At 46.9% G+C, this 16,305-nt stretch overlaps 4 protein-coding genes across 4 annotated transcripts; 1 reads left to right on the forward strand and 3 right to left on the reverse strand.

Moving 5' to 3' along the window:
• Nucleotides 1-8,495: 8,495 nt before the first annotated feature.
• MYCFIDRAFT_118560 (glycoside hydrolase family 17 protein) lies at nucleotides 8,496-9,475 on the forward strand (the record flags this gene model as incomplete). Its single annotated transcript, XM_007931296.2, has 2 exons — nucleotides 8,496-9,203; nucleotides 9,260-9,475. Coding segments are annotated over 2 exons (924 nt in total), but the record flags the coding sequence as incomplete, so codon positions are not given.
• A 419-nt stretch (nucleotides 9,476-9,894) lies between these two features.
• Nucleotides 9,895-11,849, reverse strand: MYCFIDRAFT_54088 (uncharacterized protein). Its single transcript, XM_007930656.1, has 3 exons — nucleotides 11,679-11,849; nucleotides 11,328-11,641; nucleotides 9,895-11,275 (listed from the first exon to the last, which is right to left on the reverse strand). Exons 1-3 carry the CDS (start codon nucleotides 11,757-11,759, stop codon nucleotides 10,003-10,005), a joined length of 1,668 nt encoding a protein of 555 aa, XP_007928847.1. The 5' UTR covers nucleotides 11,760-11,849; the 3' UTR covers nucleotides 9,895-10,002.
• A 1,646-nt stretch (nucleotides 11,850-13,495) lies between these two features.
• On the reverse strand, nucleotides 13,496-14,268 carry MYCFIDRAFT_212087 (uncharacterized protein). Its single transcript, XM_007931297.1, has one exon. It carries the CDS (start codon nucleotides 14,135-14,137, stop codon nucleotides 13,649-13,651), a length of 489 nt encoding a protein of 162 aa, XP_007929488.1. The 5' UTR covers nucleotides 14,138-14,268; the 3' UTR covers nucleotides 13,496-13,648.
• Nucleotides 14,269-14,438: 170 nt separating this feature from the next.
• Nucleotides 14,439-16,132, reverse strand: MYCFIDRAFT_177535 (uncharacterized protein; the record flags this gene model as incomplete). The annotated part of the gene is made up of 13 exons (XM_007931298.1): nucleotides 14,439-14,450; nucleotides 14,484-14,541; nucleotides 14,631-14,692; nucleotides 14,763-14,775; nucleotides 14,846-14,898; nucleotides 15,069-15,119; nucleotides 15,418-15,452; nucleotides 15,480-15,722; nucleotides 15,757-15,828; nucleotides 15,857-15,985; nucleotides 16,019-16,047; nucleotides 16,077-16,096; nucleotides 16,127-16,132. The coding sequence occupies 13 exons, from the start codon at nucleotides 16,130-16,132 to the stop codon at nucleotides 14,439-14,441; spliced, it is 783 nt and encodes a 260-aa protein (XP_007929489.1).
• Nucleotides 16,133-16,305: the final 173 nt, after the last annotated feature.

A 16,305-nucleotide genomic window follows, 5' to 3' on the forward strand; every position in this document is an offset into this window, starting at 1 on the left:
AATAAAAACTAACTCACTACTACCCTATCTACCTGCTAATATAACCCTTCTTATACAGTATTCGATCTACCCTTTAAGGGTAGTAGCTAGATAGTCCTTATTTCAAGCTTTTAGCGGTATAGCTACGAAAACCATCGATTTAACTATATTACGCCCGAAGAACGGGACCTATACGTACTATTCTATCGAAACAACCGTACCAATTATCAAGCAAGGCCTTCTATACGGCCTATTATACTAAGTCAAGCATACTAGACCGATATTCACTAATTCCGCTACATCCGCATCTTAGGGGCTAATAATACATTATTAGTGTTACCCCCTATTATAATAGCCGGCTTATTACGAAGCAACAATAACCGTGCTACCGCTAGCAGCGCTAGCAATAACAATGCTAGTAGCATAGTACCTACTAAAGTGCCTACTAAAGTACCTGCTAAGGTACCTACTAAAGAGCCTGCTACTAGGCCTGCCGAAGAACCTGTAGTTCTAGGTAACGACCTAGAATTGCCTGTCGACGACATTCTTAACAATATTGTTAACCGTCGATATAGCTAACTAGCCTTTAGCCCCTAACTAGTAGGGAGACTCTAAGAAGCTACCTAAAACAGGCTTACTGCCCTACGTTAAGAACAATAGCTAAAGGATAATCTCCTCGAGATTCGCCGCCTATAGGAAGCCCTAACAACCACTGCTAGACTAGAACTAGTAGCAGTACCTTCCATTTAAAAGAAGGATGCTAAGCTTAAAGACTGTACCGTATTTGATAGCTCTAGCCGTAAGCAGTATAATAATTACATACGTGATTGTAAATTAAACTAGCGGAATGCACTAAGGGCCCTACTAGACGACTATTCGCTAGTCGTCTATGCTATGCAATACATTAATAGAGACCTAAAACGCACCTAGGATGACCATTTCGACTCCCTTACTAATCAGACCGCTATTTAGTAGCAAGACTACAAGACTATTATACTAGATACCCTTAGAAATCCTATACTAAGGCAACAATACGCTTAGGACCAATACCTTCGAGCTAAACAAAAGACTAATCAATCGGCTCGCTTATTTAAGGCCTATTTAAAGACCCTTAAGGACGATTTGCTAGCTAAGACCGACTCTATCTAGATTTCCGAAATACGCCCTAAATTGCGATAGGAATTGGTCCTTAAATTAGACCGCCGTCGTGTGTTCGAATAGGCTAACCTAATACGCATTCAATTTATAGTCGAAGTGGAAACAGCCGAACGGGCTGTTTAGCTCTAACAACGACTAGAATCGAGGATCCGACTAGCTAGTACCAATCGTAGCAACCGTGGCCGCGGAGGAAACTAAGGTTCCTACTAAGATAACAATGCTAACAATAGGAATAGTAACGATCGTAGAAGAAGCCGTAGCCGGCGGCTATATAGAGGAGGCCGCGATAGGGGCCGTAGAAGGGGCTCGTATCCCTATAGTACTAATCGCTCGGCTAATAATAGCGGTAACAGCTATAGCAATCCCCTAACTAGACTGAAGTGCTTCAATTGTGATAGCACTAGTTATCTACTAGGCCAATGCGACAAACCCAAGGACTAGGCCCGAATCGACCGTGCTACCGCCGAATACCGAAAGCACCTTTTAGCAGCTAACGCTACCCCTATAGGCCAACCTTCTTATTAGTCGAAAAAAGAGTAAGCGCCGCACCAACTGTTAGCCTTGTACGGCGTAAGACTATCGACATTGTACTAGCTATTACACGTACCTGTCTCGTATCGGACACGTATAGGACTAACTATAAGACTAAGGTTACACTAGATCTAGGAAATTCAGTTAGTGCCCTTATTAGCCATCGCCTAGCTAAGCAATTAGACCTTCGATAACTGCCTAGGACTGACCTGCTAACCCTTGCTTAGTTTAATAACGCTCGGCACTTGACCTATAGGGCCTACTATATCTATATAGCCCTAAAGGACGACCTCGGCAATAAGCGCCTGCTAAACTTTACTGCCTACGCAGTAGATATAGATAGCCTCCTATCTAACATTGTTATTAGCAACCCTATTCTTAAGTACTATGCTGTAGTTATAGACTTAGGCAGCTAGCAATAGCGATTTAGAATCGCTCGGAAAGAGGACATTAAACACATCGACATTAGCGAGTGTCCTAATAATATTAGGGTCCTGTTTATTAGTAACCTAACACTAGCCTCCGCCTTAGCTAATCTAACTGCCGACCTGCTCGGTAGTAATAACGATGAACCTGTGCCCCCTAATAGCATAGACCCTAAACAGCTTAAGCGTATACCGGAGCCTATTCGAGAGACCTACATTAATGTGTTCAAACACCACTTAGCATCGACGTTGCCTATGTTTAAGGAGACGGATTATAAGATTGACATTATAGAGGGCAAGGAGGTTCCTTTTAGCCCCCTCTATAACCTTAGTAAACGAGAGCTTGCTATGTTACGTAAGTACCTAGAGGAAAACCTAGCTAATAGCCGGATACGGTATAGTAACAGCCCTGCTAGTGCCCCTATCCTATTCGTACTAAAGAAGGATAGTAGCCTACGCCTCTATATCGATTATCGTAGGCTTAATGCTGTTACTATTAAAGATCGCTATCTACTTCCTCTTATTAATAAGACCCTCGATCGCCTTTCTAGTGCTTACTACTACACTATATTAGACATTAAGGATACATACTATCGCATCCGCATCCGTAAGGGTAATAAATAGAAAACAGCCTTCCGTACCCGCTATAGCCATTTCGAGTATCTAGTTATGCCATTTGGGCTAGCAAACGCCCCTACAATATTCTAGTCCTATATTAATCGGGCCCTGTTAGGCCTATTAGATTACCTCTATGTGGTTTACCTAGATAACATCCTAGTTTACACGCACTTACCTAATATTGCAGAATACTAGGCTATAGTACGAAAGGTCCTCGACCGCCTACGGGCCTATAGCCTATATTACAAGCCTTCTAAATGCACCTTTACTGCTAAAGAGGTGTCATTCCTCGGCTTCCTCGTATTAACTAAGGGTGTTAAGGCTAATCCTAATCGGATTAAAACTATTACTAAATAGCCTGTTCCTACGTCAATTAAGGAGCTGTAGTCGTTCCTCGGTTTTGCTAACTTCTATCGCCGATTTATTAAGGGCTATTTACGGCATATGATGCCCCTAACTGAGCTTACTAAAACCAAGGCTAACCCGACTAGAGAGTTCAAATAGACTAACAAGGCGCGAGCCGCTTTTGACGGTTTAAAGCAGCGCTTTACTAAAGTCCCCTTGTTGCACCATTTCGTACTAAGCAAATAGATCCGCATTAAGACTAACGCTTTACAGTTTGCTGTATTAGCTATTATATTACAACAGGCTAATGACAATTACTAGTACCCGATTGCCTTCTTCTCGAGGAAGATGATTAATGCTAAGCGTTACTACGAGACCTACGAGTAAGAGCTCTTAGCTATTGTCGAGGCCTTCAAGCATTAGAGGCATTACCTCGATAGGGCCTAATATACGATATAGGTCTACACAGACTATAACAACCTCCGTAGCATTACTAAGGTTACTAGAGTTATAGGTCGACAGGCTAGATAGGCCGTCTACCTCGCTAGGTTTGATTTTAATGTATTATATCGGCTAGGCGTAAGTAACCCTACTAATAGCCTATCGAGGCGACCTAATTACGACAGCGGGACTTAGCAATCTATTAATTCATTGTTTCTAACCCTGTAGCATAAGATTGCTATAGCCCGTATTGTTAATAAGCAAGCGCAGGATAAGCGGCTTACCGGACTCCGCGACGGCTTAAAGTATATTAATGCTCTTGCTATATTAATAGTACGTGTTAAGGCAAGAGCTAAGGACATAGATAGGAGAAGTTATAATAACTCCCTAGTCGATATCGCTATATATAGTAACAGCGATTAAAGCACTAATGCAGTTGATCCGGCTGCTAGTGCTATTAGATATATATAATGCGTACCTCGTTTAATAGCGAGGGTGCTATTAAATAACCTTACAAATAGGGATAGTCAATCGTTTATAGATAAGCTGTTACGGGCTTAGCAGAGGGACGCCTTTGCTGCTAAACGTATAGACAAGCTTGTAAGTAGGCGAAAGACTCGATCTAGCAAGAGTAACAATTGGTCGATCGATAATAAAGGTCATTTAAAGTTCAAGGGCAGATACTATGTCCCCGCTAAACATTCGATCCGACAAGAACTTCTTAAGCGACACTATAATAGTAAGCTTGCCGGTTACTATAGTACAGAGAGGTCGCACGAGCTACTATCGCGCATATACTACTAGCTAAATAGTAAGCGGGATATAAAGGACTACGTAAACACGTGTGCCGTATATTAACGAGTTAAAGCACTAAAGCACTTACTATTTAGCGAGTTGTCTTCACTCCCTGTTCTAAAGAAGCTATTTGCTAAGCTTACAATGGATTTTATTACAGGTCTCCCGCCTGCTAAGCGTAGGGGCAGCAAGGATATGTATAATGCTATCCTAGTTGTCGTAGATCGGTTTACTAAGGGCGCTCGTTACATTCCTGCCCGAAAGGATTGGACGGCTATTAACCTAGCTAAGTCGCTATAGAGCAACATCTTCTATAGCTATTAGGGAACCCCTAAGGGGATAGTCTCCGATCGAGGCCCGACATTTATATCTTACTATTAGAGTGAGATTTGCCTATAGCTAAGACTTAAGCATCGCCTGTCTATAGCATTCCATCTATAAACAGATAGTTAGACCGAAAGGCAGAATGCTACGCTGTAGCAGTACCTGCGCAGCTATATTAATAAGAACCCTAATAACTAGGTCAACCTCCTACAACTAGCCGAATTCGTATACAATAATAGTGTCTACTTATCTACTAAGGTATTACCTTACTTCGCTATAATAGGAAGCAACCCTGCGCTGCTACAAGACCCCCTATCGCTCGAGGCCGAGCGCAAGGAAAGGGAAGCGTGTCAAGTACTAACACCTAAGACACTAGCGGCTATTAAGAGGGTTTAAAAGATGCGAGAGATTTACGCTAAGATAGCTAACAAACTAGCGAAGGCCTAGGCCTATTAGAAGGCCTATTACGACAAACACTATACACCGATAACCTTTAAGCAAGGCGATATAGTTATGCTAAGCACTAAGAACCTCCGTATCCGCAAGCACCTATCCCCTAATAGCAAAATAAGGCCTAAGCTCGCACTAAGATACATTAGTCTATTCCGCATTCGAGAAGTTAAGAGCTCCTCCGCATAGGCCTACTAGTTATAGCTCCTACTACACTACACTATCTATAACACCTTCTATATCTCCCTCCTTAAACTATACTACTACCGCGGAGACTCTAATAAAGAAGCCCCTACTAAATATAAAGACATACTAGCGGATAGTGAGGAACTGTAGTCTATAGAACGTATTCTAAAGCACCGGACTAGGCAAGGCAAGAAGGAGTACCTATTAAGATAGTAAGGCTATTTACCTAAATAGGACTTATAGGAGGCTGAAGACTCGTTTGAGGATATAACTAAGTTGTTAGATAAGTATTAGACTAGCGTAAAGAATACGAAGAAGGCTAAGAGCTTATAGTGCCTATAATGTTACTACTAAGCCTAGGACAATGCCACCCCCGGGGTGCTATTAGCTAACTAATTAGAGGCAAGCAATTATTAGCAACAAAGGACAATAAGACTATACTAGGCGCACTACGACGCGTTAACTAATTGCCTGCTCTTTTAAGGATTCTACCTCTTCCCTAATGCGCCCTATAGGTCCCCCTCTTATTCTTTATTCTATCGAGGCCTCGAGACCTAAGCGTTCGATAAGGGCGACGCGCGCGCGCGTACGAATAACGGTAATAAAGGTAATAGTATCGCGCTACGAGCTGGCAGTGCGCCGGCGGCTAACGCGGCTATGTTAGTAACGGTGTTGCCGAGTGTATTATTAGTCGAAGAAGGAAATTGAAAGCAAGGTAAAGTTAGCGCTAAGACGACTAGCGCCGCCATTGTTAACATTACTTGCTATTATCGCTGCGCCGTAGGCACAACCTTACCTGTACTACGAGCCTAAGGCACTGTACTAGCTAAGTTAAAAGATTGAGCCTATTAAAGGTTTAATTAAAACTTTGAAGCCAAGTTAAAACTTTAACTAAGTTAAAAGATTAAGCGACTAATAGACTAACTAAGGGCAAAACTATAGAGCTAAGCTAGCTAGGGTCGATCTTGCGGACAATAGGTTACTCCTCGATCTATCTAACCCTTTAAGCGAGGCGAACCTCTACTACTACACTTATAATAGCCTTTACCTATAGAAACTAGACGAGCTGTGTTTTTTCGGAAAGGATAAGATAAGATTGACAATTAAAGGCTACTAAACCTAGCTAATTGGGGCTAGCGAAACTACGAACAATAATAGCCCTCGTAACAATAAGAACAACCCTCGGAAGCGGACATAGCTAGGTCTTTTAAGAGTAGACGCAAAGAACTCGGTACGATATTACGTAGAGCGGAGGCAGGGCTGCAATACCTCGTACGTCTACCTATTATAGTAGGGAAGACGCGCTCGTATTATAATTAGTCGAAGGCCCTTAATTCTTGTAGATATATATCACTTTATAGTTTATTGTATATAGGGATAGCGCAGTTAGAGTTAGACATTGTATTAGAAGGTGAGGTTTAATATAGTTACGTAATTAGGTAGTTGAGTGTTCAATTTAGCGCGGACTAAGCGGCTTATTAGACCTGCTAAGTTAGCAGCAATAGGGGTTGAGACTAGAACAAAGACCGGCTACGAGGGCGCGGCCTTTAGAAGGGAAGCGTGTGTTAGGGCCAAAGAGGCTACACGTAATTAGCATATAACTAGGCCGAGTAAAGCTAGGGTCTTAATGCCTTAGGCAGGGCTTAGTGCTTAGCGTTAGGCTAACTCTCCTACCTTCCTCCCTCTCCTCCTAGATCTCTATCGAATACTAAACTAATTCACTACTACCCTATCTACCTACTAACATAACCCTTCTTATAGCTAGTGCCTATTACTCTAACGCGCGCTCGCTATTTAACGCTTCCGCTACTGCTACTACCTCTAGTAGCGACTAAATATAGGCCTCGAGCGTTCAATCTTCTACCGCTTAATAAGACAGTCTTATTACTAATCCGACTGTTATACGTAATCGACCTTCTTACGCCGAGTCCGCTACCCTTTAGACCCTTACCTTCTAAGCCGCCGCGGTAGCCGCGCGAGGCGCTTTTATCTATATAATCGGCTTAGCCGCTCGACTTAGATACTATCGAAGAAATAGCTAAGTTTATAGACCTTACTTCGCTAGCGCTAGCAAGAGAGGCTTCGCTATTAAAACAAGACCTAGAAGTAGTAGAAGACTTCCCTTAGTTAGATAATAATAACGCTATATAAGAGGTAGTAGGCAAGAGGCGGACTTCTAATAAATATAGTAGCAATAGTAAGCGTAAGCGACTAAAGGCGGCGATAATGCTACGAGCTATTAAGAGGCCGAAGAAGAAGCTATAGATAGCAACTAATAACACCTTAGAAGTCGCTATACTAGTCTAATTGCGACAACAATATAGCCTAATTAGGCAAACCGAGCTAACATACTAAAACCGAGCATTTCCGTATATTTGGTGGGTCCTATTATACGCCTAATAATCGGGACATTCCTTAGCCGGAATACAGCGTCTGAACACGTCGGAGGGCTAAAGGCCTTAAGCTTGACCAGGCAACTGTCGACTTCAATTGGCAGAAACCCCTGCTAGTCAGAATTTGGGGAGAAATTGATAGCCTTCCGAGGTGTTCAGACGCTGTAGTGAGACAGTCCCGCGGAAACCCAAAGAAGTGGTACGCTAAAAACCTTTGACATACAACAGTATCTGTTCCCCATCCAATTGTCGACGACATCCGGAAGTTGCTCTCGTCCGTCTTTTCCGGGCTCATAAGTTACCACCGCACGAGAAAGGACGAACCATATGCTCTCGATGTGTTGCAAACGTCAGCAAGATCCGACACCAGCTGCTTGACAAAATGGCCGCCGCGGACGAAATGGCCGATGCGGCTCAAGTCCCGATCAAGGGCCTTGCTTGCTCGTAGAGGGAAGCGTTTCGTTCGTAACAAGAACAGGTGTTGAACTCCCGGTTTGCTGTGCAAGGTCGTCAGGTCATCCGCAGCAGAATGAAGGTGAAGTGTCGGTGTTCGCGTTGCATATCTACGCTATACACGGAGGTCACGGCCCCTCGCGAGACTGCTGACTCTGAGAGCTCGCAGAAACTTGCCTTGCCTTGAACACCACGCAACTGACAAGGGAGCCCAGTCCCAAGATCAAGGTTTGCTCAGCATTGCTAAATTCGATTTCCGAGTCCCATAAACCACCTCGTGTAGAGACCAGGATGGAGTCAACGCGTCAACTTGGCATTTTTGATATATGCCGCTCCCTACAGAGCACAAACGCTCGCTCTCTAGCCATCCTCCCACTCGCTTGTCACGATGCACATTCTGAACACCCTCCTCATCGCCAGCACGGTAGCTGCTCAAGCCTTGAAAGGCTTTAATTCCGGCGGATATGGACCGAACGGCCTCAAAAGAGCAGCAGATTTCAAGGCGGAGTTTGAGAGAATGCACAGTCTGCCTGTCGCAGCACCCTTCACCTCCGCTCGCCTGTTTACGATGATCCAGGGCGAGACGGATAGCGAGCCGGTCGAAGCATTTCAGCCCGCGATTGAGACGAAGACGAAGCTATTACTGGGAATGTGGGCCAGTGCAGGGCAGGATGCATTCAACAAAGAGCTAGCAGCGTTGAAGAAAGCCATCACAGCTCACGGGACAGAGTGGAAAGACATTGTGTATGCGATCTGTGTGGGATCCGAGGACCTGTATCGCATCACGCCCACTGGGATTGCGAACAAGGCTGGCGCTGGTGAACAGCCGCAGAAGCTTGTCGAGTACATCAAGCAGACACGAGATGCCATCAAAGGTACGGCTGCGGAAGGCACGCAGATATGTCATGTGGACACATGGACGGCTTGGGTCAACGGTACCAACTTTCCCGTCATCGACGCCGTGGATTGGATCGGATTTGATGGCTATCCGTATTATGAGAAAGACACTGGCATCAACAGCATCGACAATGCCAAGCAGCTTTTCCAAGAATCCTACGACAAGACTGTGGCCGTATCAAAGGGCAAGGAGGTGAAGATCACCGAGGTGAGCATGAGCCGGTCATCGGCATTGCATGGACCATACTGACTAACAATTTGCAGACCGGCTGGCCCATTCAAGGGCCCAACGATTTTGGCAAATCTGTCGCTTCCATTGAGAACGCCCAGCGATATTGGCACGAAGTTGGGTGCTCGATCTTCGGCAAGCACGATACGTGGTGGTTCACGTTGGATGACAGCAAGAAGAATCCGAATGAGATTTCCTTCAGCACGGTCAACCCCAATCTCGGTGATCCGCTATGGGATCTCAGATGTTGAGGCGGTGGTTATGAGTTTTTCAGGAAGGCCGAGTGTTGAAAAGTCGATACACTCGCTGAAGGATGTGATGGAGTAGAGATATTGGATGTCACAAAGCTTGGATGAATGGCATTGCAGCGCGGTGCAAAGCTTTCCTGCGGCCGCGTTGGACTGTGTACCGCCTTCTCGAAAGATACCCGGGTTGACGGTCCACTGTGATGAGGAGCACTGCGCCGCTTATCTCTAGTCCGCGGTCGACGTTGAACCAGCATAAGCTAGCTTTCAAGTTAGCCTTGCTGGTCTTCGTTCAGTGTCGTGCATTTCCCGATGACTATAGCTGAATGAATTCCGACTCCGTTGTCGTCGGGACAGTAATGGAAAACGAAGAATGGATTCACCTATGAGGAAGGTCATTTCAACGGTATTAGGAAGAAAGAAAGCCATAGAAAAGCATTTGGTTCATTCAACCTGCCGAGGAAAATTCTGTAGTAATCAGTCGCATGAGATTGTGTCGACACTTCGGCTAACTGTACCTTGGCATGAGAACCCTAAAACACCCTCCCCTTAACCTGCTTCCTCTGCCGAACATCAACATTCCTCCACACAGCCACAGCCGGGAACCCCAGAGCCGCAATCGCAGTCGCAGCAATCAACATATATCTCTGAGAATTCCCATAAGCCTGCTGAATCGCGATTCTACTTGGGTCACCGACAGGATAGCTGAGCTGCGTGGCGATATCTCCCGCAATAATCGTAGAATTCGCGACAGTCTCCGGAGGAAGAAGGCGAGCGAGGTCAGCAGGGAAAGTCCCCGTCCAGACGGCACCGGCGATAGTACTACCGATCGCACCACCGATGGAAGAACCTACTGCCAAAATCGCGAGGACGACGGCGACGTATTGATGGGTTGTCACGGCCATGACTGCGACCTGTTGTCCGACGACTAGCGCGGCGCCTCCGAAGGCGATGAAAATTTGGCACATGACGATGTAGCCGACATTGACGTCCGGTTGTCGAAAGACGATCATGAGAGCGACGCCGAGGATTGTGATGGGCATGCCGAAAAGTAGGGTTTGGAATTTATAGTCTCCGGTATATCGAGTGATGGCTCCGACGCCGAAACTCCAGAAGCAGGATCCCATGCTGTAGATGCCGCTGATGTAGCCGACGCGCACGAGGTCGAGGTTGGGGACGACTTGCAGGAAGGAGGTGAAGTAGGAATTCCAGATGTAGAATTCTATGAAGAGGATTGCGGCGAGGAAGAATGCGCCTAGGACGGTTCGGTCTTTGAGGAGGTGGTATGGGACGAATGTGACGGGGGCGAATTTTGCTTCCCAGATCACGAAGGCGACGATTAGGATGAATCCGATGATGATCATGGAGATTACGAGAGCTGAGGACCATTGCTCTGCTAGCGTTGCGCCTTGATAGGAGTATAAGCTGAAGGGCAGCAGGAAGATGGCAAGACCGGAGACGATCAGGAAGAGTCCGAAGATGTCGAATTCAACCAGGTAGTACTTGATCGACTGCGGGATGGAGCGTCCGGTCTCGCGAATCGGTACGAGACCCATCTTTATGGCTTTGTTCTGGTAGAAGATGAGCAGCAAGAAGAGTGGGAGGTTGAGGAGTGGGTGGAGGATGGCGAAGATTCCGAACGCCCATCGCCAGCCCGGTCCGTTGAGCATTGCGTCGGCGAAGTAGCCCGAGGTGAAGGTCGTGATAATGTATGGTGATGCAATGTAGGCGAGGATGAGACCACGATTCTTGAGCTGGGATGTGTCGGCGAGGAGAACGCTCAGGATGTAGTTGCGACCATTGCCACTGCGCATGGATTAGCGTGTATCGGCCTTCTTTTGCATTTTCTTTCACTCACCCAGTCACACTGAAGACCTCTGCAGCGCAGTACATCTGCACACTATCCGTGGCGGCCATCATGATCGAACCGATGGTCATGAATAGAACCATCAACCCCAGTCCTTCTGGACGTCCCCAAATGTCGATGATTTTCGCAAGCGGAAGGCGAAAGAGACCACCGACCAGAGATGCCACGACGGTGGTGATAGCGGTCAGGCCATGAAGCTGAAAGTCGCTGGTCACGTAAGGCGCCAATGTCCAGCCTACAGGCCCTTCAAGCGCATCGATGAAGTAGATGATCCAGACCCCGTGGAAAACGTCAGCATTGTCTATCTTCACCAAATTCTTCCAACACAGGCAAGCAAAACACATACCAAGCATATGTCGCATACAGTGCCCATTTGGGCCACACCTGAGCCAGAGCTTCCATCTTCTGCACTCCACGCTGCATATCTTTATGAACCAACTCATCCTCGTTGTCGCTATCCTGAGACGGCGTAACAGCGATCTCCTGCGAATGCTCTTGATCGACAAAAGTCGCAGCTACAGCACCTGTCTTCTCGTCGCCAGATTGTCGTCTGATCTCAGGCTGACCCGAAGTAGGGTCCTGTCTGACCTTGCTGAGACGGAAAAGACCCATAGCTTGGCAGGACAGGACAGGACAGGGTAGATGTAGATGTAGATGGGAAGGGATCAGATAAGATGAGATGGGGAGTGAAGTGAAGGGGAGTCCTTTTGAACACACAACGCCGCCACAGCCCAAGAAAACGTTCCTCTGCTTTTGTTACCTTCTCGTGATTGCCGGCTAGTAAGCATGCTGTGTTGAACGCCACAATACGACTCCATGCGCACCCACGCGAGCATCAAGCGTGGCCATAATCCCCACATGCATCTTGGCGACCATCAGATCTAATCAGATTCTTCCGGTCCACGGCAGCTTTTTTTCTCGATTCGACAGCACTACCGCGCGAGCACCTACGCGTTCCAATGAAGAGGGGTGTTGGCGTTCTCGGCGTGCAGCTGGCCAAGTCGACCAGCTGCAACCGGACCATGCGATGTTCACTTGGCAATTGTCGTGGTGGGATTTGTGGTCAGCCGAGGTGTGTTCACCACGTGGGATTGATGTGTGGGAGATCGTAGGAGTTGGAGATGAGATCGGGACATGCGATTTTTGAGGTGATGTTGATGTGGATGGAGGAGGAAGAGTGGAAAGTTCTGTTTGCTTGGCAGGACTGTGGCTTTCGGCTCCCGGATGCTCGGCGGAGAGGAGACCACGGTGGAAGCGCCCTACGAAGATTGTGGACCATACTGAGAATTTCTGACCTAGATCTAGGCGTCTCTACTGTTCACCAGGTTGAAACGAACACCGAAGGCTTCGAGGCCGCGAAAACCCCCAGAGACACTCAAAGGCCATCAGAAGAAATTCACCTAACCTCCACTACCCAGGCGGAAGCAAGCCCACTTCAAAAAGATGACATATGGGAAGTCTGGAAAACCCGCGTTACATTCGAGACGACGCCACGCCCTGCGGAGCCAATTCCTCGATTCGCAGGAGTCAATCAGATGCTTGCAATTGTTGCAGCATTCATTTGATGGCTCAAAGGCGAGGGCATTGGAGTCATCGTATTCTGGTCAAATTCGAGTCCTACACCCCGAGGAAGATCACAGCTGTCTCTGTCCCGGTTTGCACAAGTGTACTGTACCTTCTATTCAATAGGATGGAGGCAGGAATGGCTCTCAGGATCTTAGTGAATCAGCATTTATCTTGTACATGGCTTGATAAGAAGTACAGCTGGTGTGACATGACGATTAAATCTGATAAGCAGGCAGATCGCCTATTCCACCTCGATTCGTATGCCATGGAAGATTAGGATGGCTCAAGAGGAGAAGACTCATTCATATCGACCAGCAAGAGTTAGCATGCTATTGAAGCAGGTCTGTAAGCCACGCATGATGTAATAGCGTACACTTCTTAGGCATCGGGGGAAAAAATAGCAGATGCCTACCTCCGTCAAATCGATCACTGTGAGGTACCTATTGTTCTTCCAATCCAGGACGAGGCAAGCATTGGGAGATCGTAACAGCCGATGATCAGGACGATGTCCAGCTGTTCTACTGGAATGCGACGATACACAAGTAATTCGATTCGATGAAAAAAAAAATCAAAATCAAAGATTCCAAAAAAATACATAGTCGTAAGTATGCAGATTAGCATTAGTCGTGAAGATTCATAAAGCTCACACGTAGCAGGTAAGCCATCTAGATCTATCTATCTCTGCAACCCGTTCATCAATCCATCTCTATCTCTATCTCCATTCCCCAACCTACCACCTATCCCCCTCACGCAACACAACTCTGCCCCCCAGAAACAGCATCCGTCTTACACTGCACCAACCCGCCCGTAAACACCTCCCCAGTATAGGGATCCACGCGTCTCGCCCCCCAAAAGTCCGCGGGATTCCTCCAAGCATCCGCAACAGAATTGTAATACTCGGGATCCTGCCAACACGTCGGACGACGAGCGAAACGGTCGAAATTCGTGGGTTGGTCGCCGCAGTAAGCGACGTATTGGAGGGAGCAGAGGTAGTTGCCATAAGCGCGGACGTAGGCGGCGTAGTCGGGCCAGCTGAGAGTGTTGGTGGGGGTGTAGTAGGGTTTGCCGGAGATGTCGAGGCGGAAGGTGGCGTCGGTGTAGTAGGTGTAGGCGAAGGCGCGGGCTTGGACGAGCTGGGCTTCCGGGATGATTATTGTGTCGCGTTGGGATTTGGTTGGGAGGGAGGATGTGAGGGAGGCGAGGAGGGCGAGGATGGTTGGTGTAGTGGGCTTCATTTTGGAGGGTAAAGGACTATTGGTTGGTTTGAGGTGAGGTCTTGTGTTGTAGTGGTGTTTGAATGCGAAGGTTTCTTCAAAAGCTGCCGAGTTCTGGTTGTTGTTGCTGCTGTTGCTGTTGCTTGCTGAGTGATGAGGTACCGTCAGTCTGTAGGATCTGAAGGATTCTTATATGGCTTCACGAGAAGCGCATCCGTATCAATCGCATTCATTCCACCGAAAATGCCTTCTCCGTGATCCGTATGCATCGACACAAGCAGAATACGGAATCTAAACTTAGCTTTTACGAAAAGTTAAAGGCCTATTTTACAGGCTGTAAACACAGTCAAGCTTCCTAAACAGGCACGACAGCCTCGCGGACAACAGGGCTTCCCCGCAGTATCTCGGCCGCAGCAAATTCTAGTCTCAATTTGGCGCAGAACCCTGCTAGATGTTGGTATAGAGTTCATCGAGAGACCGGGCTTATTACGAACAAATAGGCATTTATAGAAACTTCGACGAAACTTCTTCTAGGGTGCTCGCAGAATCCGATGACATCTCCTGCTGCGGTCGTGGCTATAACAGCCAACAGCTAGCGTATCATCCTACTCCGTCGTATTCTTCGATATACTACTGTAAGATGCACCGCTTCTGGGATTCTCGGATGTGCTCCTCGTTTAGAAGTTCTTGTTCGAGCGGAGCGATAGACTAGTAGGTACCTAGAGCAACTCGAGGAGCTTGCGACGAGAGTTGTATAAGAAGTCTATCAGTCTAGAGTGGCGCTCAAGAACATATTAGATCAGTGCTAATAACGTATACGTATAGTATAGGGAGGCTGAATCTCAAAGATACGCCCGCAAAACTAACCGAGCCCTCTAATTAGTCTAAAATCGAATCCGAGTTACGTGCTATTTAACCTTAGGCTATACTCTTACACAATAGTAAATGCAACAAAGCCAATACCACTATGCGATACGACCAGCACGATACGACACGACCAGCACTATACGACACGACCAGCACCGCACGATACGACACCCCTTACCCTATGCCTACCTCTTCCGCAAGCATCCTATAGCGGCCTTCTATAGCAAAACAAACCATAATCTACAGCGACCTTAAACAGTAAAAGGGCAAAGAAAGAGCGAGCAAGGACAGCAAGGATTAAGGACATAGAGACAAAAGACTTAGCCAAAAAAAAGAACGGAGAATACCAAAAGGCAAAAAAACTGTAGACGGGCAACACCCGGAGTTACTCTTGCGGATACGATATAGCCCTCGAGCATATAACCCTTCAAGACAAAGTTCTCAAGCGCCACTCCGTCGCTCCGCTCGACTAGGACAAGCACTGCAGGGCTTGAACGATACTTGATCATCAGTAAGGCTGCTCGCCGTGGACTCCGCGGCTCCAAGCAGTAATAAGCTCTTGCAGCAAGCGAGAAAATTTCGAGGTTTGTCGCGATTTTTCTCACATCCGTTCTCTTGGCCATTGTAGACAGAACCAACCCCGAGCCATTCATCACACCCGAAGCTTCGAAACCTCCCTCGAAGAACATTCGTCCATCATCATTCCGATAAATAGCAGTCCTCCTCGGCAACGCAAAAGCTGCATCAAAGTCGCGTCAGATGAGCCAACCAACTCTCCTCGATATTTTTGCCCATTCCGAACACCTCGAGAATTTTCTCTCCGTGCAGCCAAGAAATCCATTCCTCTCAAATCATGAAAATCCAAATTAGCACGAGCGAGTGCTCGATTCTTCCATTCCACCTCTCCCCCGGGAACCCACCCATCCGACCCCAACAAAGAGAAACCCCCCCCCCCCCCCCCCCCCCCCCCAAAACCAACCACCTTCATAGTACGTTCATTTCCTTTAACAGCGGGACAAAATCCATCGAATCAACTCACAGCCGAGGTTCCCTCCATTATTCCCCTCACAGCCATTGATGCAGGACTCTAAACTTCAAAGCTTTGTTGACCTTCTTTCTTCAAGACCAAAACAATGAATGCACTATCATAACTTCACCATCATTCCCATTCAATCATGATGTCAGTGATATACATAATGTGGCGAAAAAGGGGGAAAACACTGACTTCAGAGGCTGGCTCTCGGTGGATGGGAGGAGTGATAGGTAGCTAGCAATTGTTCTCGGTGATGAAAGACTTTTTCGTGTGTGTGTGTGTAGGCTGA

Source organism: Pseudocercospora fijiensis (assembly GCF_000340215.1).
Source record: "Pseudocercospora fijiensis CIRAD86 unplaced genomic scaffold MYCFIscaffold_7, whole genome shotgun sequence".
Lineage (NCBI taxonomy): Eukaryota > Fungi > Ascomycota > Dothideomycetes > Mycosphaerellales > Mycosphaerellaceae > Pseudocercospora > Pseudocercospora fijiensis.